This window comes from Mytilus galloprovincialis, chromosome 5 (assembly GCF_965363235.1).
Source record: "Mytilus galloprovincialis chromosome 5, xbMytGall1.hap1.1, whole genome shotgun sequence".
Classification (NCBI taxonomy): domain Eukaryota; kingdom Metazoa; phylum Mollusca; class Bivalvia; order Mytilida; family Mytilidae; genus Mytilus; species Mytilus galloprovincialis.
The window spans coordinates 95,678,565-95,702,868 of NC_134842.1; the positions used below are offsets into that span (position 1 = coordinate 95,678,565).

General features: G+C 30.7%; 1 protein-coding gene and 1 long non-coding RNA gene across 2 annotated transcripts in view; one reads left to right on the top strand and one right to left on the bottom strand.

Moving 5' to 3' along the window:
• Positions 1–1,441: 1,441 nt before the first annotated feature.
• Positions 1,442–22,611, bottom strand: LOC143076794 (uncharacterized). Its single transcript, XR_012978791.1, has 6 exons — positions 22,538–22,611; positions 12,630–12,703; positions 11,772–11,985; positions 9,939–10,147; positions 5,161–5,245; positions 1,442–3,066 (listed from the first exon to the last, which is right to left on the bottom strand). It is a non-coding gene; the product is annotated as an uncharacterized LOC143076794 (long non-coding RNA).
• LOC143076791 (uncharacterized) overlaps positions 15,944–24,304 on the top strand; it is a 57,243-nt gene continuing 48,882 nt past the window's right edge. Inside the window, exons 1-2 of the mRNA XM_076252664.1 lie at positions 15,944–16,093; positions 24,135–24,234. Coding sequence (XP_076108779.1) covers positions 24,135–24,234 — 100 coding nt within the window. The 5' untranslated portion in view covers positions 15,944–16,093. The remainder of the gene's footprint in view (positions 16,094–24,134; positions 24,235–24,304) is intronic.

The window sequence follows — 24,304 nt, forward strand, 5'->3', positions numbered from 1 at the left end:
TGTCTGTGTCATTTCGGTTTCTTGTGGACAGTTGTCTCATTGGAAATCATACCACATCTTCTTTTTTATATTTCCCTAACTTTGAGTTTGGACTAAGCAAACATACAAACTGTTAGTCCAATGCATACACTTGATTTACCTTGTTTTTTTTCAAGGGCGCACCTGCCGTAAGGCACGTTAGGCACGTGTCTACACATATTTTTGTAACTTTCCAATTTGGTCAGATTCTTATAATCATAATCATGCATTTGCTTGGCTAATAAATGTTTTTCGTTGGATAATTTAACAGTTATTCATATTTATTTTATTTAACATGTTTAATGATACATTGGAATTCAAACAAACGTTCAAACGTGTGTATTGTTTTGTTTGTTGACTAGTATATTACAGGCAGTAAACATGAAGCTAAAAATTACAAAAAAATGATTATTGTGCAGAGGTCTCTTTTTGGTTAAGTATTCAAATTTTAAAATGGCGGTATATATTTAACCGGCAGGAGGATATATCGCCGATAATAATGTTATCATGATTTACAGAGACGTGTATCTGAGCATTTTATTTTGTCTAGTTTTCACCAAATATAAAATATTGCCATTTATTTGTGAATTTTTTATAACATTGCACTAACAACATTGGTTCGTATGTATCATTGTTTCTTTAAATTTCAATGATGTTTTTTGTTTTTAAATTGGAACATCCCAAATATAAATTAACGTTGTGTCCAGCTGACATACAATGTATTCGTTTGTACAATGATTGAAGATTTCTAGCATTTGATGGGTGTCACATAAGATGTATCCTTATAACACATTTTTCATTATTGATTCATTTTAAGACAGTTGTATTGAAATCCCTGGAACATGTAGCATTTGTTGTGTATGTGGCGACAAGTGTCAACAAACTTCTGAAACAAAGTGTGGTTGAAGTCCCCGAATTGTGAAATAAAGACAACCAATAGTGACCGGAATGCCGAGAATAATAGATTTATATCGCATTTACACTCATAAAGTACGTGTCCGATGAATGGATGAAAAATGATTTACCAACGTGACATTCAAATACACAAGCCTGACATAGCTATGGTAAAATACGAAACACGACAAAAAGACAAACAACAGTATGCAAAACACAACATTGAAAACATAAGACTGAGCAACACGAACCCCTTCAAAATCCGACGGTGATCTTATGTTCTCTGGAAGGGCAATCAGAGCATACTTTACGTATGGCCCCGTTGCTAATTGACATATCCCCCCCCCTAAATTGTATCCTATCATTATTATGCCAAAAAGGATTATGTATGGCAATAACTTCATTTTACATGGAGACACTTGAAACTATTACAAACGAACTAACAACAGTTATCAACCATATCCATTCATTTACCACATATACAATGTAATTGCTTAGCTTGCTGGTAAATCATAACAGGATATAGGTATAATGTGTTTGACTATTTATTTTTCATAAGGAAAAGACGGCCTATTCCAGATGCAACACTCACAAGTAATCTGTCTGTTTTCTTGTCATAGTCAATTGCAATTGGATTTTTGAGGTTTTCGCTACTACTTATGATTTCCTTGGTGTCTGTGCCATCTGATGATATAAAAATAACATTGTTAGAAAAAGAGCCGGTAACATACGCATTTCCTTCCATGTCAGTTGCAATTCCGTTAGGAGGATTAACCAGGGATTTATTTTCGAATTTCCAATTTGTTTTCCCTTGAAGATCGAAACAAAATATTTCTCCGGTGTCCCATCTTGCAGAATATAACTTGTCCTGCGAGACACTAACGTATGGCATATTGGAACCTTCTATCGTTACTGTTTGCTGCACTTTGCCTGACAAATCAATAATGAGATAGCCAACACCCCCAACACGACTGAAAATCTGGTTTTCATAAAATGCAAGTCCTCCAATAGTATTTTCATCACTAAAGGAAAAGTCGTCCCATTTCCATGTTTCAATATTCATTATTCTTATGGTACTATCGAACAATGAGACCGCAACTTTTGAATGGTCTACCGTTGCAATATCTACTGGTTCACAGGTTAGTTTAATTTCTTTCTGGTACCCTTGAAGAGTCATGAAAATCAAACGATTGTTTCCGCGATCAGCAAAGCAAACAACGTTATCGTTTATTATAGCGCATCCACGAATGTCATTGTCATTGGTTTTATTTTCTACATTGAAGTCGGCCATTTTAATAATTCCTGTTTCTTTTTTTTGTTGTGCTCCGATTTCTTCCAATGTTTTAAAAGCAGAAGATAACGATATTTCACGAATGGAGCAAACTATCTTTTTCACTGCAAGTGGGTCTACGTCTGTTGTAACATGAGAAGTATTAATGACTTTGTCTTTCAAAAGGCATTGAATCTTTTCTTCTTGATCTTTGATTTTATCTCCAATTTGTAACAGCGATATAAAGACGCGAACATTTTGTCCCTTATACATACTTAAGTTTTTTAAAAGTCTTTTAATTTCTTTTTGATGTTTCGATAAATTTCTAAATAAAACGTTTGTTAAGTTTTCATTTTGAGAAATTTCTTTTAAACACAGTTTCTCTACCTCTTCGGCAGCTGATTTTAATCTACTTCTTAGTTGGCCTCTTACTTTTCCTTTTTCAATTTCATATGATTTTAAATTACCGTGAACGTCATTTGTAATGACATCTATATTTTGCAACAATTTTTCAGCTCTCTTATGCAATTCCTGTTTAGTTTCGTCTGATTGTTTAATTGCAATTTGAATAGGTTTTATCAATTGACAGGAATTGTGATCGTGCATAACGCACGAACCGCATATAGGAATATGATGTCCTTCACAGAAAAAATCGAACTGCTGTTTGTGTTCTGAACATGTGATTGTTGACATAGAAGGATCTTTATAATAGTCTTCTATTTTGATGCATTCGTGATAACGGGAGAGTTTATGTGAGGAATGATGATCTAGACAATGTTGACAGAGAGACTCGTCACAATTCAAACACCAAACAACGGACGAAGCTTTGATATTCTTGAAGTCACAGACATCGCACTGCCTTCGATCTAAGTTTTTTATATTACCTGAAATGTATAAATTCGCATGTATCCTGACAATTCAAAAACAATGTTCTTATTTCTGTATTATTGATTTAAGTAGGTTTGTAAAATCACAAAAATACTGAACTCTGAGGAAAACTAAAAAAAAAAATCCCTAATGAAATGGCAAAATCAAAAGCTCAAACATAATCGAACGAATGGATAACAACTGTCATATTCCTGATTTAATACTTGCATTTTCTTATGTAAAACATGATGAATTACACAATGTTTTAAAGATAGTATAACCTCTTACTTGTATGACAGTCGCATCAAATTTAATTATATTGACAACTATTTGTGAACAAATCAAACAGACAAAATAAGTAAAAATGTCAACAATAGAGCATATATAAGACATCAATATCATTCTATAAAGAAAAGGTCTTGTATTTAGGCATCTTTATATTCAACCTATAATGATAGATAGTTCCTTTGTATACGAAAAAGAGCAGACACTACAAAACGGGACACCAAAACTGTCAGTCTAAAAGAACACATTATTGCAAAATGATTGACACTTGTCCACAAACTAGTACAAAGAAGCTAAAGGATATATCTAGAGCATCATTAACCTATCTGCCTGAGTACACACATTCTATTTGAAATACTAATACATATAAGGATAAACTTATTCACATATCGTTGTCAATATAATGAAATTTGATGCATCTGTCATACAAGTGAGAGGTTAAGCTAGATATAAAACCAGATTTTATCTTCCATTTTCTACATAAGAAAATGTCTGTATAAAGTCAGGAATGTCTATGCGTTTGATGTGTTTGAGCTTTTAGGGACTTTCCGTCTTGAATTTTCGTCGGAGTTCAGTATATTTGTGAATTCCCTTTTTCCATTGTTACAATATTTGTACGCCCTTAACTAGTTCCTTAAAAGGACTGGTAGAAAAAACAGTACTTCTCCAATGTCAAATGAATACAGGGTTGGTAAGTATTTAGCCCAAAACTACTTTGCTGTTTTTTGAGAATTATTTTATGCCTTTTTTTATTCCAAATGAACCATTTTGCATGTTTTGGTCAAATTTTCAAAACGGATAATGTTCAATCAAGATTTCATTTGGGATTGATCTTACATGAATGACGTAATGTGACAAAGGGACTGCTGAATATATCTTCTGTGTCTTATATAGGATTGAAGATTAGTGAAAGTACAAACAAATGTAATTTGTTCACTTTTTTAATACATTAATAGTATTGCATTTTAACTGTCCTTATACACGCATTAACTTATAAATAAAAATATATATATGTATATATATATAGTATGACAGAAATGTACAGTTATCAAGGATAACTATTGACAGACTATTTTACTTAAAATGATAAAGAAATGAATGTTACTTTTATTTCCTTTTGGTCATATAGCTTTTCAACTGTTTCGGTTGTTATTCACCCTTGGCTTTCAAATATTCGGCTTTGAACGTTCATGATGATTGCTAACCCACAACAATGCTTTGGATTCATGGGATGTATGAAGTGTTGTTTTCAGTTTTAATTTTTTTTTCATTACGAAATTTAGAGTTTTTATCTATTTCCATCAGTGCTTCTTGTCTGTGATAAGCGTACTCGTTATCATATAATTCAATAATTTAATTCAAAGTCTTATTGCCATATACACTTTACAGTTTGTGACATATAACAACAGCAAAAACATATAAAGACAATTTCTAAGTAACTCAATATATATATAGAAATTCAGATAAATATTAAAGGGTCCCCTGTCCTCAGTTCCATTGACTTTTTATTTTATAAAGGATCATAGTTTATTCACTTGTGTTGCTGTTGATTGGTTAAGTATATATACAACTTTGTCATTGTCAGTGACACTAGCAAATGAATTATTATAGCTTCTTTACACATTGTTTTATCGGGATCGTATTGCTTTATTATAAGAGCTCATCTTCGTAATGTGTACTTATATTTCAGTGTCTGTACTGCCCTTACTAACTATATTCTATAGTTTATAATTATCAATATTGCGGAAAAAACCTGTTTAGTTTTAAAGTGGTCGATATCAGATATATTTGTTGTAAGTAATGTTTGTGATAAAATGATATGATACCTTTTTCATCGGCTCCAGATGATAATTCTGTTAACAAAGATTCACATTCATCTTTTAAGTCCCCATTGGTTAACCGTAATATTGCCTTTAATATATTGCAAAATAATAATGTAAATGATATAATTAAACAAGAAATAGAGTAATTGAAAGTTAAGGTATGATTTAGTATTTAACAAAATGAATTAAAGTGTAGACATACATTTACAGATAGTTTAAAACATGAATCGGCGAACTGTCGCGAATATAGAATATTGAAAATTATATTGAAAAGAAAACATATTTGTTAAGTTTAAATTGAGTTGCTATTGCTTTCAGTGTTGTATTTTATTGTATTTTATTTTGTTTTAAATGTCTTTATCGCACCTTGGATAAAAAATCATGATGTTCTTATTGATGTGCCACCATAACGTGGAAATCCCTATCACGGGTGTCATTCGGTTTAACGAGAGAAATGATCGCGAAAGAATATCCAACGGTTGTCAAGTATTGCAAGACGATCGTTACAGCTCTGATACCGGATCGTGAATGTAATTAAATGTAAGTTCTACTTCAGAATCTGTGAAAAAAATCGCTGAATTTTCAAAACGCGGAACGAATCCGAACAAAAAATATATTTGTAACAAGAATGTGTCCAAAGTACACGGATGCCCCACTCGCACTATCCTTTTCAATGTTCCATGGACCGTGAAATTGGTAAATAATTTAATTTGGCATTACAATCAGAAAGATTATACTATAGGAAACATATGTACTAAGTTTCAAGTTGATTGGACTTCAATTTTATCAAAAACTACATTGACCAAAAACTTTAACCTGAAACTCCCACTTTCGTTTTCTATGTTCCGTGGACCATGAAATTGGGGTCAAAAGTCTAATTTGGCTTCAAAAGTAGAAAGATCATATCATAAGCAACAAGTGTACTAAGTTTCAAGTTGATTGGACTTCTCCTTCAACAAAAACTACCTTGACCAAAAACTTTAACCTGAACAGACGAACGGACGCACAGACGGACGGAGCCACAGACCAGAAAACATAATGCCCCTCTACTATCGTAGGTGGGGCATAAAAATGATTAAACTTTTTCAACAATACTGCGCAATAAGATAAAGACAATATGCAGTATTTTGTGAAAAAAGGCGCAATGAATGTCTATTGAATTAATTTTAAAAAAACACGCTTTTTTTGTCTATAATGTTTACATTTAAATATATCATGATAAATTAGAAATTTAATCTTTGGTGTGTCCGATAGTACAGTAAAATAAAAGTATGCTCTTCCCTTAAAACCGTTCATTTGTTTATGGAAACCTTGAATTTTGTTGATTTTTCAACAACATGAACAACATTGATCGTGAAAGTTCAGGCAACGCATCATGTTGATCGTGAAAAATAATGCGTGACCAGACTTAATAATCAGAAATCAATATTTCTTTTACCGCTTGCTATACCTGCAACTGGTTGAAGTCTTTACCTATTTCGATAATAACGAACATTAAAGCTATCAGGTTATTTTTTTAATTTCAATACTTTACCTCGAAAGTTGATTTGTTTACTTGTACAAATAACGTGTCTAAATCAGTGTGAAAAATCCAGCTCTGAGAATCAGTCTGGTACAAATCAGGCAGATCGCCACTATTTAGCCAATAATATGGATATTCAACGTTTAAACCAAAAAGTTAATCATCAACCAAAAACTTATAGCAAAAACGGCATCTTTGAGATTGAACGAGAACCAACATTTTTGTGCAACAGTACTTTTTTAAGTTCTATTTATCTTTCTATACAACGTAGCAGATTATTATAGATTTCAAATGAGACAACTATATATTACAGACTAAAGAATACAAAAACGCAAATACTGAAAATGTCTCGTCTGCTTTACTTATGATTGAATATTTGTTGAACGTCTGTAATATTAAGGGTTTTACTAGAAGTGTCATATACGCAATTTTTTTTCAATTTTCAATGATTCCTGAAAAGTGGTCAAGGTCAGATAAACATGCCATACAGATATCTACAAACATCCCATACACCAAATATAGTTGTTCCGATGCCTACAGTACCGTAGAAACTGCAACTGTAAAAGCTATGTTTGGCTAATTAATTCGGAACATAGGTCGAAAGTATATGAACCCTGACCGACAGACAGACATAGAGATCTTATTATCATTCAACATATCAAATACAATTGACGTCATTCATGTATATGAAACAAACAGACAGACATGTACACCATACACTAAATACCGTGGCCCTATAGCATACATGTGTATAAGCAAAAGGCAAAACAACATAAAACGAACACGTTGACCATTGTCTTTAGTTGTTATTTCTTTTTCTTATCGTTTTCTGAAAATATAATATTGAAATGCTTGAATTTATCGAGGTTCTTGGCCAATCTAGTTTTTTTTCAAGACCAATAACACATATCCATTATAAATATAATTGCATAGTAATTTGAACGTCTTCGTAGCATCAAGTCTTTCACGATACATTTCACGAACTTCAAAAAGTGGTAGGTGATCTTTCGCGATACGAAAAATCAATTTTGTGTATATATTTTATTTTTTACCTAGTTTTAGATTATGTTTATACAAAATAACTATGAAAACCATTTGATTTATTCAAATAGAATGCCCTTTTTCGGAGAAAAGTAGTTTATTTTATTCGAATTTGTGAAAAAAAATCATGTTTTTTTTTACATTTTTGATGTCCTTGAAATCACGAAGAGCAATCTGCCTTTTGTCGTTTTGTTAAAACTATATACTTTTAAAACTGGATTTTCTCACACACTGATCATTATGTTGAACCATTTTGACAAGCAGTTTTATGTTGTTGTAAATTTGTAAGTGCAATTAATCAAATTAGATTAATTACTGACTTTTTATATGTCTTTTCGATTAGATTTCTTTCACGATCCTGTATCAGAGCTTTCACGATCGTCTCGCAATACTTGACCACCGTTAGATATGCTTTCACGATTATTTCTCTTGTTAAACCGAATGACACGCGTGCCTATGGATCCATATGGGTTCAGTATTTATCATATTGTGTTTATGACGTCACGTGTAATTTTATTAATGGTTACGTCATCGATCGGTGTTATTGTATTTCATTGCTTTTTATATATAACTAAGCAAACAAATTACCGTATGCGATACATTTATCATACGGTGCATAACTGACCCCTACGGATCTATAGTGGGTTATTAAAATCAGATAAGACATTTGGCTCTGACCTCACCCCAAACGACGAATTTTACTATGCCTCTATGGATCCGGGAGGTCAATAACAAACCATGTAACTTTAAGTGTTGTTTCTGCTAATAAATATTGTTTATTATCTTTTAATCATTCGGTATGAACATTTACTTGTGCCATGGTTTATCAACTTGGTGATGTCATGTGGTTAGAAGGGTGAATAATATTTATAATGTGTTTCTTGGTCATATACTTAGACATACCGAACTGTTTAAAAAGGAACAAGCTGGGTGTCGCGACAAGAACATCGGACTTGTTAAGAGCGCCTCCCTTTTTTTGTTTTAAGAATTTCTTTTTCTCAATTTCTAGTTTTCTGGGAAGATGTTTTTTTTTGTCTTTATTGTCAAATTTTATAAGTCTGTGGTTTTTGTCGAATACTTATTAGATTTACTGATTTTGATTGTATCTCTAAGATTGGTACCTATTTCTTTCTTAAAAAATTATGACACAATAACAAGGATATTTTGTGATTTTCAGAAATTGATCATTAAGCTACATGTTATAGAATTATGAAAGTGAAGTTAGGTTACTGGACAGAATTTTTAATGGTACTAAATTGATGAAACTAGAGGATTCCGAACAATTAATAGAAAGTCAAAACAAGAGAAGCGGTCATCCTTAAAAGATTCATGTCAGCGCTAAGATAGAAGATATTGACCTCATTGATCATTATTTGGCATGTACAATTTACCTATATAGCTAATTTAGTGAATGAAACAAAAATGATTGAAGATATTTAGGAAGGTGAACAAAGTATCAACTCTTATGTAGCAGTATTCAAGCAGCGCCTGTATATGGAGTATAAATATTCAAGTTGAGGCGATATTCCAGAAGTAGCAATTCTGATCTTGATGTACTTGATGTTAAAAGCTTATTATAAATGAAAATTTCGAACATAGGATTTCATGCGGAAAATTGATTTTATCCGTTGAAACTTTTACAGACGTTATCACTTGTTGATTTAACCTTAAGAAATATATTTTGCAAATATCATCACAAAAACGTTACAAATGTGTGTTACCTCTATCTATTTTCTCTTCCCTAATTATTAATTATTGACAAATTTATTAGCCATGAGCAACACAATGAATGCCACTAGTGTAGCAGGATCTGATTGCCCTTCTAGAGCACCTGTGATCAACCACGTTTTTAATTGGGTTTGCGTTACTAAGTATTTAATACATTATGTTTTGCTGACTTCCTTATCCTTTTGTCATCTTTCTTTGTTTTACCATGGTGGTGTCAGTTTTTCTTATACTCTTAGATTTGTTGTTTGTTTCAGGGAAAGATACCATTTTAAAGTTAAATGCTTTAAAAAAAAATGTATAGATTTCTAACACATAAAGTGTCCGAAATATATTTAAAGAAAGTGAAAAATTGTTAAAGATAATAGTCGTAGATCATTATTCATAAAAGAAGTATGTGAATCCTGTCATAGAGGTGATTTTGTTTAAGGGCTCTAAAATTATCCCCTGGATTTATTTCAATACGAATATTTTTTTTCTAATTGAAACTCACCCCTGTTACAGCGTCCCAAGCTATGGCGAAGTCTGAGTTAGATATTTTTTGTTGAGAATGTACAATCTGTTTTCGGTAGTAGTCGATTCTGGCTAAATCGGATCCAATCGTAATATCAGTAGGATATGGAAGATATGGCGTTATTTGGACATCTGCTAAGTTTCTTAGCAAGACCAACATTGTCGATATATCCAAATTATCAGAAGAAACTGTAACAAAAAGAATACAATATTTTGATTTAAAACATTTGAATATAAACCAAATCCAATTGATAAAATACACACCACGTATATTTTTACTGAAAATAAAAAAATAAACGAATAAAGGCAACAGTAGTATACCGCTTTTCGAAAAACATAAATAGTTTAAGAGAAAACAAATCCGGGTTAAAAAATTAAACCGAGAGAAACACGACAACTCTAAGAAGAAAACAACAAAACAACATAAACACTAAAGTGTAACAAAAGCCCAAACGACAATGTAATACACAGTAACGAGCTATGCCAAACCTCACGGTTTTATGGCAATGTTAATCATAACACTAAAAGGACAACATTACATGACAGGACTTAAATACAAATAAAATCAATAACATTCAGGACAGAGATAACCACAAATAAACAATATAATAATACATTTCGACATGCTTATAGTTATCAAAAGTGCCAGACTTATAGTGTAATTCGTCAGACGCGCGTTTCATCTACACAAGTATCATCAGTGACGCTCAGATCAAAATAGACAGAAAGTCAAACAAGAATTAAGCTAAGGAGCATTGATGATCCAAAATTCCAAAAGGTTGTGGCAAATATATCTACGGTTATCTATGCCTGGGATAAGTTTATAGAATAATTCAACCTTTTGCAAACATTGAATTAAAAAAAACAAATGACCATATAATTGATATTCATATAAACACCGAAGTGCTGACTAACCACAGAATAAAAACGAGCACGTAAAACAACCTAGGACAGCACAACAGAACCACGCATTGTATTTCACACGACTTGATCTATAAACTAGACTCAAATATTTAATAAAAAAAAACACTGACGATTTGTTCAAACCTCCTTTCTATGTAATTTGATGTATAACATTAGCAAATTTCTATAAGAAAACTCACTTAAGGTAAAGAAACAGGGGGGTTGCATCCGTCTTGTGATAAATTCACAGGGCAATTATCTCATGCTTACATTAGATAAAAGAAAAGACTGGGAAACATTAGGAAATAGAATTCAACCAACGACAGTTAACACATAGTGTCCAAAGCATTATCATCATAACTCTTATAATGAGCTTCACCCATATCGCTGCTCGTACTAGTCACTATGTACGCATATATTTATCAGAGGCCAAAACATAGTTACTTACAACCCCAAAACCTAAAAAACTAAAACCACCTCGATTTAAGCTTCCCACGTTCAACAGACACATTTTAAAACATATGGTTTGAAAAACTATTTTTTGGTGATCTTATCCCAGAACTTTTTATATACATATGATGACAATTAAATGGTATTCAAAGAAGAGAATATAAAAAAATCTTTTTTCAATGCACCGAGAATATGTGAACCACATTCTTAATAAAGAGCCACTAAAAGGTCTTATTAAAAACATCGGGTTTCCCCGAAATGATAAATCATTTACCTAGTATTGACAAACTAATATGATTTCCAAACCACGTATGTCACATATACTTTAAAGAACTATGTTTTTGTTCTATTGTTAACACAATTATTCCCTGTGGTGAATAGTTGTGTCGACCGTGGTAAAGTTCTTTTTTTATACTATTGTCAATCTTTAACGAATAGAAAGATTAAAATAAGTACTCACCTTCTCCATTTGAAAGCAATAATCTCAACTGTGATGTTGAAATAATGTTGTTGGCCCGTAGTCTATACAGTGTAAAACAATTTTCAAGAAGACATTTTGTTATGACCTTCGGATGAAATTCTATGTCAAAATATTGTCTGACAGCCCTTGGTGCAATTCTCAATACTAAGTGGGACAATCGTCGAAAGTTTTCCTCTGACGCTTCTAATGCCATCTAGATGGAAATTGATAATGATAAGTTCAATTAGAAAAAAATTAAAACTATAAAAATGTCTTGCATGTTATATTACAAAAATATGTACACATTTGTTATAAGCAAGATTGTTTTATTTGAATTTTTGAAATTATGTGATAATTCTTCTCTTTATGCTAATATCTGAGATACAATCAAATGTGATAAAATATATTTAAAGATAAAATGAAACAGAAAGATATATATATTCAATATGTATAACACTAGTTTCACCATGAGTTCATTGATCAGTGTATTGAGTAGCATAAATTAGGATAATCAGACTTAAACTCCCATAAACAAGGTTTACCACCAATAGATTTGCCATTTGCCGTATATACCCGTTGCTTCACATAGCACCTCACATTATCAGGTTCTTCATTATTTATTATGTTTTTAAATGTTATGTTTGATATTAAATTTTGATTCGCATGCACCAATTTCCAGGCTATTTTTTTTTCTTTAGCTATGTAAAATACTGACACACAAAACAACGTTACATAATGTCATTATATAGCATAGCAATTTAAAAGTATTATTTGTATTTACATGTAATATAATTTCAATTTCGGGGAATTGATGTATGTATTGTTTAACAGGAATTACTACTTTAGAAAACAACATACCCTGTTTAGCTTAATCTAAACAATGTCATCAAAGCTTATCTCTTTGCACTATGCTTGTGCAGATTGTGAATATGCTGCAAGGAAAAAAGATATTGCCTATAAAGTTTATCGTAAAAAGATGAATAAACAAATAATTTTTACAATCTAAATTTTGATATCATCATTGTCGTTCACAATATTAAGACTATGCATGACGCCATTTTTATAATTCACATGACCTTTGTTGCAGACATGTTGTTTATTCGTCTTTAAACAGCTTCTGTTAATTTTGTTAAATAACTAAATATATATGATATCAACGAATGTGCTGCTAGCAATCACTCTTATGTACAATGATAAAAAATACCTAAACAATCTCGGCCATCTTTTTAACTAATGGTGTACAACGTGGTAGTGTCTGTTCTATTAGCGTTCAAATCAAAATGAACGAAACGTTTTCAATGGTAGTTTCTAATATAAAGTTAAAAGGCTGATAGGAATACTGATCAAATTTATAATGTTGAAAAAGAGACATTTGTATATATAATATTAAATTTTTTTTATAAAAACAAAATTGTTACGGTCAAACAAAAACTTAAAATACACATATTTACAAATATGTTTATCGATTGGGACTGAATAAAGTCTATTTCTTTAAAGTATGTTACACCTGATATTTATGTAAACAGTGATTCTTGATGACTACTACGAAATGATAACACACGTTTAAATTCAGTTCATTCATAAGAAAGAATAAGAACAAAAAACACACGAGGAATGAATCGTCGATAAACTTTAAAAATCCATTTAAAATGTTTAAATTGACAGGTTAACCTTACCGTAATGATATACTTCGTCAAATAATAAGAATTACTTTACAATGACCGAGTTTTTTAAGATATATTTTTATCTTGCTAAATGTGTCCGTATGAATAGCTTACTACCATCGTACAATAGTTAATGACTATGTATTAACTGATGATAATTGTTCAACATTAATGTTATTGATTTGTTAATGGTGATACACATAACCACAAAGGGATATATATGCAATATAAAAGTTTTACAATCAATTTACAATATTAGATTAATCGCAAACCAAATTAAAATTTCGTCTTTAGTTAATTGGAAAATGATCAATCGTAAACTTATATGAGAGGACAAAGTAACATAGTTCAATCTAAGACAAAGTAGCAACTTCTGTCGTGGTAAATAAGGTAGCTCATAAATCATATACATCACACTATTAAAAAAAATCAGTATGAAACTTATTTATATATTCGTTTCATCATTTTTCGCCTTCTTTGTACGATGACACATACACATCTATTGAAAAAAAATGTCTTATAAAATTTATCTTTATATTAACAATACACATTTAGTGAAAAAAATATATCTTATAAATAAAGGCAACAGTTGTTTACCGCTGTTCAAACTCATAAATCCATGGACAAAAAACAAAATCGGGATAACAAACCAAAACTGAGGGAAACGCATTAAATATAAGATATAAAATATACCTTAATTTCTTTATATTAACTATACACATTTATTGAAAAAAATATGTGTTAAAGAATATATCTTTATATTTAAAATACACATTTATTGAAAAAAATATGTGTTAAAGAATATATCTTTATATTTAAAATACACATTTATTGAAAAAATATATCTTATAAAATACCTTTATATCTTTATATTAACAATTGTAAAGTACATATGCTCTTATTCCTTGATATAATATATTTTGTTTTGACTTTTTATAAAAATTTGCAAAACGGTACCAATATAAGATGGTATTATACATTCTGTATGAGTAGGCGCTATTATGATGTTGATACATAGAAATTTAAATCCACAATTGGGAAAATATAAAAGTGTTATTAACCATTCTAATGCAACAACGTTTGTAACGTTCATTTTGATTGGATAACATCACTTATTTACATGGCATCAATAGACAATTGATGCTATGGGATGTACACGCAAGCGCAGACGGCATATGACAGATTTTAAATACATGTTTTAACTTTGTTTTCTGTCGGTATCAATAGAATGGAGATAACAATATTGTATGTTAAGCTCTGACGGCATCAATTGGGGATTTGATGGTCGCAAATACCCGTTTACTGTCTCCGCTAACGCGTCGCCAGTAAACTTAATTTGCGATCATCAAATCCCCAATTGATGCCGTCGGAGCTCAAAATACAATACAGTTATCTCCTAATTTTAACTTTTAGAGTTTTAACGTTTTTGATGAATGAAATTATAATTGGACGTACACATATATAAAAACGATTTATTTATATATTTTCATTATCTTTTTTTTTTAGTAAACCGCTACTTTATATGGTGAATTCTTCATATCTGTATTACAGAGGTTTTGATAGTCTCTGCAGAATCCTTCAATACTATTAAACTATTAAAGTTCCCACCTTGTCGAACATTATCATGGATAACGTAATTAATGATTTTATTAAGGTTGGCAAATGTCCGTGTCCGTTACAAAACTTTGCAAAAACGAAATCAAAATGAAACTACGGTTGCTTGCTTCAGTACCTTCAGAACAAGGGGAACAGTTTGAAAGTCCCAAATACTAGAATTCTACAATATGGTAAAAATCAATACTTATAAATTCTGTTAACACTGTCATGTATGTAAATATTTCATAATGGGAAACCGAGTCTTCGACTTTTTTACGAACACAAAATTCAAGGATAACACATTTTTCTTTAACTACTAGTATCTATACGAAAGTTGCCGCCCTCATGAATATAACCACCAGCTGTTTACACTAGAAAGTTTGTCTTATGGGCAATTGTGTTTTTCACTGTTGTTTCGTTGCTGTCTGGTGGACGAATACATGAAATATCGCTGTCATCACCAAACATATTAATGGCTATATATCGGGTAATTCAAACAATTGTTTCTTCGCATAGAAACAACTCTTCGTTAATTTGAGCATGGAACGAATACTTTATATCACGAACTATAAATGTGGATACATAAAATGAAAAACTAAGCGAAATTGTTAATACCGCATTGAACGAAAAAAAATCTGTTGTATTTCAGTAAATAACACGTGTTCTTGGTTGATTGTAAACACATACACACTGTTATAGTCCATCATGCATTGTTACTCATTTATTGGATTCGTCAAAAATCCAGGTAAAAATTAATTACGTCACACGTAAATAAACAATTACATTTGTGTATCGTTTCTTATTGTTCAATTTACGTATGCTAACTCATGTATTTCCATATAAGGTACGAAATGGTTGGTTTTAAATACCAAAAAACTGTAAACCAATTTCATTTCTAATGTATCAGTTAAATCACTTCAATAAGAAAACAAATAATTCGAAAAGAAAAATAATTTCGAATATTCCAGATAAAGCATGCGCATTTCATTGCCCACCACGTGTTAACAGCAGAGGACATTTTGTAAATCAGAACTTAGAGATTGTTGGTGGAACAACAACAAGGTATGTTAGGAACGAATGTTATATAACTTAGATAAACAATATGATTCGAAATAAAAAAGAAAAAAGAATGTATTCTTACAAAAGTATTCATATGTACCAAACACAAACAACAAAAATGTAAATAAACATGGCGGAAAGACAGGAAATGACACATTATAATCTTTATCCGCTGTTTGATTTCTTTGTGAATATACATATTAAAAAAACATGCAGCCTATATATTAAATATCCCCGTTAAAAGTAGCTGTCTTTTTGTATAAAATGTTTCAAAATGTAAAGCGAATATAATCCCTTTGCAAAAGGTGATTTTGTGGGTCAACAAATATATTGCAAAATATTGGACATGCCATCTAATATTTTAATACACCAACCCCTATCACTATGATAACATAATTCACAATAGAAATTTAAAAACATGTTCTTGGATAAAGCATCTATTTGTCATGAAAACCACACATAGATAGGTAAATCAAATGTCTAATAAAGTATCTAAACATAATTGATCCGTTATTTTAATTCTTGGTTAGTGAAAATAGATCCCCTAAACTTGCAGCAAAGCATGCTATCAAAATTGCCATCATGAAATGATGTGTCTTTTCTATATATTTTCATGATAACTGTTTCAAAATCCATAGTCATGAACAATGCTTTGTAACAGCAGCTTTTATGAGTAATCAAATTTAGCAATTGAATATTAACAATTGAAAGTAAAGGGTGTATAAATACCTAGCAGTGTAAAGAGAATATGACGAAAAAAGACTCTTAAAAAATTGCCACAATCATTTGCCAGACAAAGTTGAAATTTCATTTCACAAGAACTGCCCTTCACACAATGTAATTTAGTAACACACACATTTATCTATCTACTTTTCAATAGCTGAATTTGTTTCTTAACAAATATATTGCAATATTTTGGACATGTCAACTTATAAAACAAAAACTTATCTGCAGAATTTTTCAATACATCAACCCCTATCACCATGATCTCATAGGATTTGCTTTGTAACAGCAGATTTTATGGATAATCAAATTTAACACTTTTAAGTTTAAACAATTGCAAGTCGAGGGTGTATACATACCTAGTAGTTTTAGGGGAATAATATGACTAAAAGGGACTCGAAAAAATAGGCCCAATATTTCATATAAAACTTTTTGCAAGACAAAATTGAAAACTTCATCTGACACGAACGGCACTTTCACAATGTTATTTAGTAACATACACATGTATATATCAACTTTACAGTAAAACAATAAAAGCCTAGTTATACAAAAAGTACATGTTTAAATCATATCTTTGGTTTATGCAATTTTCTAAAAATTTTATGTAAACAATCAGACATAGCCATTTGTCAGGAATTGACAGTTTTACCCATCCTTTCTGGACTGAGTAGCTTTGATGTTCACTGCTTTAGGATTATCAATTTCAAAAGTGTTGCATAAACTTAAACCTAAACGACAACTTGCCAAAAAATGTTCGATAATGTTTTGGTAAAATTAGCAGCTTTTTGTGTATTACTACTAACTAAGTGACAAGTTCTTTTGATTGCACTTCTTGTTTATAATTAGCACTTAATCAATTTCAATTACAATACTATTCGTATAAATAATGACTGGCCAACAAGATGATCCAGACATAGAACGGTTAAAAACGAAACATTAGGGTTCATATAAAAAATAAAAATTAAATAAATTGAAGTGTTTTGCCTATATACAATACAGATGCAATGAGCTATAAGATAATAGAAAATAAAAGACTGTAATGTAAAAACATACTTACAAAAGTTAAATTGACACTGTTAGTCAGAACTGCTATCAAATGAAAAAGAGTGAATTTAAGAACTCCTAATGAAGATCCAACCCGAAAAGCTCGTAGGCTGCATTTCATGACTTCATTTCAGCAGTTGGTCGATACCTCTGCTGGTAAAACATCAGTCACCTAGGATATCATTAGATTGGGAATCGATTTTATTCACAAACAAATGATACCCTAGTTGACTGATATTTCTAATAAATCTCTCTTAAATTGTTCATTTACAAATTTATAGACTATTGAAAAAGTTAGGTTAACACCTACCAGGCAATGTTAAATGTAAGTTTGTGATGATAAAAAAATAATAATTATAAAACAGTTAAACCTGTAGGAGATCATGATATTTATGAAGAATCAGGTTTCCGATTTATATACAACTCTTCTTTCAGAGAATGTAAGTAGAAAACATCATACTCTTGTAGCCTCCTTTCATTTAATAAAAAGTATGGAAAAATTGTAGAAATGCAAATGTATTGATATGAAGGAGCATGGTTAATGTGAGATAGAATAAAATTAGATAGGCTATGATGACAACTTTAATGAATTTAGTCTAGCACACCGTATCAAGAGACAAATAAAACAAGCTTCATAAAATTCAAGTATAAGAACACTTTTACCGCTGGTTGAGTTTTAACTCCCTGAGGGTATCACCTGCCCAGTAGTCAGAACTTGTGTGCTGACATGAACTATCATTGATATGGTCATATTTATAAATTAACTGTTAACACATCTTTTGAATTTTTGAAAAACTAAGGCTCTACTTCAGGAATAGATTTATCTTAACTGTATTTGGCAAAACTTTTAGGAATTTTGGTCTTCAATGCTCTTCAATTTCGTACTTTATTTTGCCTTTCTAACAGTTTTGGATATAAGCTTCGCTGATGAGGTGATTTATGTTGACGAAACGCGCATCTTGCGTAAACACAAAATTTAATCCTGGTTCAATGTTGAGTTTATTTAATCATTTCTAAGTTTTGAAGGTTTAAATTAGATGTTGTAGAAAAATCCTCACATTGTTCTTATCAGATCTTCACTAACGAAATGTAATAGTTGCTATGCATCAGGACAAACAGACCAGGCAGTGCAATAGGCTTCTAAACAGACATAAGACAACATTGCCTTACAAGACGAAATTCAAAACTACGGAAACCTTTATTTCGAACTGTTTAACCAACAACAACAGATGTTAATAAAACTTCAAGTCGCAGTTGGACGTTTGCATGTGTCAATTTAAAATCAGAGTGTCCGGACTACAAACTAGTTTAGTAACTTATTCAAAATTCAGTCTAAAGTTCCAGCTATATCAGCATCTAGTAATGATACTACTTTTAAGTTATTCGCATTAGTCCAACTGGACATTTTTTTCTATGGGGGGATCATTAATATATATATCTTAAAATTTTCTTATACTTCCCAGGATGATTTTTTTTTCAAATAATAAAAAAGTATGGGTCACTTTACTATTTTTCAAACTACAACTGCCAAATTGCCCAAATTTATATTGTTCATTTAAAAACACTTGTTTGGGAATTAAAAAAAATCAATGAGATAGAATTTTGCAACAAAATACGAGAAGATAGGATAAAAAAAATATGCTCTTTGAAAACAAAAAGAAAAATTGGTGTTACCGACCTTGTTTTTTTTGCTACAAGTAAAAATTGATTGAACATTTCTTAAGCATTGCTTTATAAACATTTTAGTTGTCTCCCCTTAAACGACTAAGCTGAAAATTTGATTACAACAAACAATAAAATAGAATCAAATAAAATCGATTATTCAATTTCGGCATGCCACATAACAATAACATACGATCTTATAACTTTTATAACCGAAAAATACAAAACACAACTATTTGATATCTGAGAAATCAGTCTAACCCTTTTTTTTACAAATCTCAGTTATTATTGTCTCAAAATGTGCAGATTTCAGCAAGAAACGAGACCTATTGTGAATAATATTTCCAATTCAAAATGGCAGTATACAGTGTATCTACCTTTGAACAAAGATATATGAATATGGTCTTACATCTTTTAGATTAAAACAAAACTCACAAGTTGATTCTCGTAAATTTTTTGCATGGTTACAAGTATTTTACTCTGCCACAGGAATAGATAACCATAGCTGTATTTGGCAAACCTTTTAGTAATGTTTTGTCCTCAAAGCTATTCAACTCCGTACTTAATTTGACCTTTTTAACATCATTTGATTCGAGTGTCACTGATGATTTAAAAAAAAAGATGTGGTATGATAGCCAATGAGACAACTCTCCTTCAACAATGAGCAAAGCCCATACCGGATTGTCAGCTATATTGAGTCTTCTATGGACGAAACGCACGTCTGGTGCAGATACAAAATTTTAATCCTGGTATCTATGATGAGTTTATTTATACTTTTTTAAAGTTACTATCATGTACCAAAACATATATATAAATTTAATCATTGTTGTAGTTACTTCGTATTTGGTCAATCCCTGATTTTCTTGGGTCTTGGAACCCTTATTTAAGTGGATATTCAAACAGATTTCTTCTCAATTATGACATAAATTTGCATATGTATTAGAGACATGTAAAGAGGTCGTTGATACACAATTTTTTTTTTATTATAACAGTTCTATATTTTTTTTTTAATCTATTTTTATTATATTTATTTTTTATTGATTAATACGACCTGTCTATATAATTTAATCTGCCTGAAGTTTTAATATGTTTAGTATGAATAAAATAAATTATATCTCCTGAAAATAGATAACATATAAAAATAATGCGAAAATTGTTATAACAAAATACAAAGCGTGACACATTTAATTGGATACAATTATAATTCTATCTTGGTTCAACAAATGCAATTTTATAAGCTTCAAAAATATTGACAAAAAATATTCAAAGTATGTACAAAAATATAATTTGATTGCATGTAAGTAATAATTTCTCCTATAATAGTTATCAAAGGTACCAGCATATTAATTTAGTACGCATGTTTCGTCTACATAAGTCTCATCATTAACGCTCATATCAAAATAGTTATAAAGCCAAACAAGTAGAAAGTTGAAGGGCATTTTAGACATGTCCTTTCGATTAAAAATGAATAATATAAAATTTTGCTATATTCTTTAGCATTTAAATAAAATATGTAAAAATGCACCATGCCAATTATATAACATCAAAATCACATTTTCGGACTTATTTTCAGAGAAACAGTGATAATTCTTTGTACACAGGGGTAATACACATTTAAGCAATAGCAATAGCGGCAGTATGTTTACAGTAAATTTGATGGAAGAAAGTTTAAGTGTTAGTGCAGTTATGAATGTAGTTTAACTTTCAATTGTCTAAACAGTGTGTTATGTTGTATTTCGCAAAGATTTTCAATTGATGTAAAAGTGTCAGAAATTCTTCGATCTTACAAAAATACACTTTAAATTGATACTTTTAAACTACCGTATTTATTTTATTTAATAATTGTTTCATCATGGTAACAATATCATGCTCATATACGGAACTTAATGTTATTAAGAGCTGAAGAATTTGAAACGAGACACAATATAAATTCTTAGCTCTGAACATTTACAGGTTTACTCATTAAAAGCAGAAATCTGCCATTTGCGATTGTCAAAAAATTGATCACAAGATTTAGTAAAATGGATCTTACTATTAATTTAATACTAAACAGAAAACACTGTATTTGCGGCAAAGATGTTATACCACAACCATGAGGTGCATTTTTTTTTACACCAACTCAGGATTTCAACAAAAAATGTCTCTTCAGTGATCTTAGGGATAATAGAAACGGTATTTGGAAGGCCATATGATTTATCTCAATTAAGGATAGACTCTTGAATTTTAAAGAGTCGAAATAGGATGACCTGATTATATAAACCGGAGTGATACCAACCCAAACGAAAAACTATAAACAAGTCTAACTTGAAAACCACGTTCAAACCTGTGATTGCGCTGGATACAAACCGCAAATTTTATGCATGCCTGTGTAAATAAAAGTTCGTTGTAGAAGGGTTTAAATAAAGTTATTATTCAAATCCATATACATTGAATCTTTTATTCAAAACATCAAGGAGAGAGTTATCAGATTAAACTACAAAGTCATTCACACAACGTGTGCTTCATAGTACATCTTATTCAGGTCACAATCGGGTCAAATATCGTCACATTATTTAACCTATCGGAAACCTGAAATACCCCTTTTGACGTAAATGTTCCAGCATTTGTTGAACATTTACCATGCAGCGTAGATATTCAGTAATTGTATGTATATTTCATGTTGTTCACTCAAACGTACAAAGGCCGATATCCTGTAAACATAAGTGTGTTACAACAATCATGACACGGTATATAGAGATCCATTTTTATTTAAAGTTTTGTTTTGTTAACTACTAGTTAATAAATAAACAAAAATTTAAACGATACAAACATGATTGCGTTTGCCTGGTTTAATTGAGCCATTGCTATTGTTTTTTTTATTTCTGAATCTGATATTATATTATGACAACAGAAACGAAAGCTCTTTATAATGGACATTGTATTTAACAGAAACACTTGAATAGACTAATATAATAATTTACAAAAAAGTCAGTTTACGACAGGCTGACGAGCAACGGAATTAACGCTCTAATAACTTACGCAATCTCGATGAAAGTATTATAATCTTTGGAAATTTCTACAAGTCCAATATTCATGTTCCTACATTATTGTTCATCAATACCAAGTGGATACACACTATAAATATGTAACAGGAAGTATGCAAAAGGGGTTCTAAAAAGGGTATTTTGTCATTGTGTCAAATTTAACTAAAAATAAAACACGACAAAAAAAATAATAATTACATGCCTATATCAGTTTCAGAGAACCGCTTTTTGTATCCGAATTTTTTATAACGTATAATTACTCGGAACTTAACAAGCAAAAACAAATTTGATTGTGGCCCAAAAGATTAACAAAAAATGGGCTACTTCGTTTAACATTTCGTTTACTTAAAATTTATAGCAGTCAAATATTGTTGTATTTTTCCAGAAAGGGAATTTGATTGTCTGTGTCGAATTTTGGAACTGTTTTATATGACCGATTCTTACCACATCAATAACTGACAATGTTGCGCGTTGTAATGTAAAATATTGACCTATTCCTACTTCCTACAATAGCATGTTTTTATATGGTCATATCTATAAATTAACTGTTCACAAAACTGTTAAATTTTTGAACTACTGAGGCCTTTCTACCCCAGGAATAGATTACATTAATTTAACTGTATTTGGCCAACCTTTTACGAATTATGGTCATCAATGCTCTTCTACTTCGTACTGTATTTGACTGTTTTAGCTTGTTTTGGATTCAAGCGTCACTTTTGAGTCTTGTGTAAACAAAACGCGCGTCTGGCGTTAATACAAAATTTAATCCTGGTATCTATGATGAGATTATTTAAGAATTTTTTAAGTTACGGTTGACTCAATATGAAGAACCTTTGTCTTAAATAAAGGCAACAGTAGTATACCGCTGTTCAAACAAACTCATAAATCCATGGACAAAAAACAAAATCGGGGTAACAAACTAAAATCATCATCATTATTTTGTCCACGTCCGTAATATTCGGGGTAACAAACAAAATCCGGGTAACAAATTAAAATCATCATCATTATTTTGTCCACGTCCGTAATATTCACGAAATGTTTGTCAGGAAATATAAACAAACGATCAAACAAACTCAAGTGTTTCCTTGTTTAGATCTTTATATTCAAAACTTATTTTGAAGAAAAAAGTACATGTTATATATACATAATAGGGACACAGTCGAAATGAGAGGTATTTAAACAATTTAAAATTTATGACGTTAAATTGAATCAATAATGATAAACATATTGACTATTTTTGAACATCCTGGTCAATTTAAAGAGACAAAGAAGTATCTAAATTTAAATTATACCCTGATCATAAAGAAGAAAAAAAATACATCTGTTCCATTATCCATTAATGTACCTAATGTTTTTATATCGAAACTGTGGGTAAATTTCGCTATGTCTTGCTAAATACACATTTGAATGATTGTCAAAATATCTAGTGAATGATAAAACACATAGATATTATTTCCTTTGAATTAATGTTTGTACTTAAAGGAAGGTAACCATTTTTTTAGTTGTTCATGTTATTTGCCTGATCCCGTAAAATGTTAAAGTGAGATAAAATTGTCAATCAAACCAAAACTTCCTTTTTCTTTTAATTACAGATGAGCAACGAAAGTTTAGATATTGGTATTGGTGTAAGGAGAAAGCCTAGGGAAGATTGGAATTTACAAGCATTTGAAACACTGAATCTGACTAATCAAGGTTTGTAAATAGTTATCAATTGTTTGATATGAGGTATTGTTATCCAGTTCACAGATCAAATTATTGTACC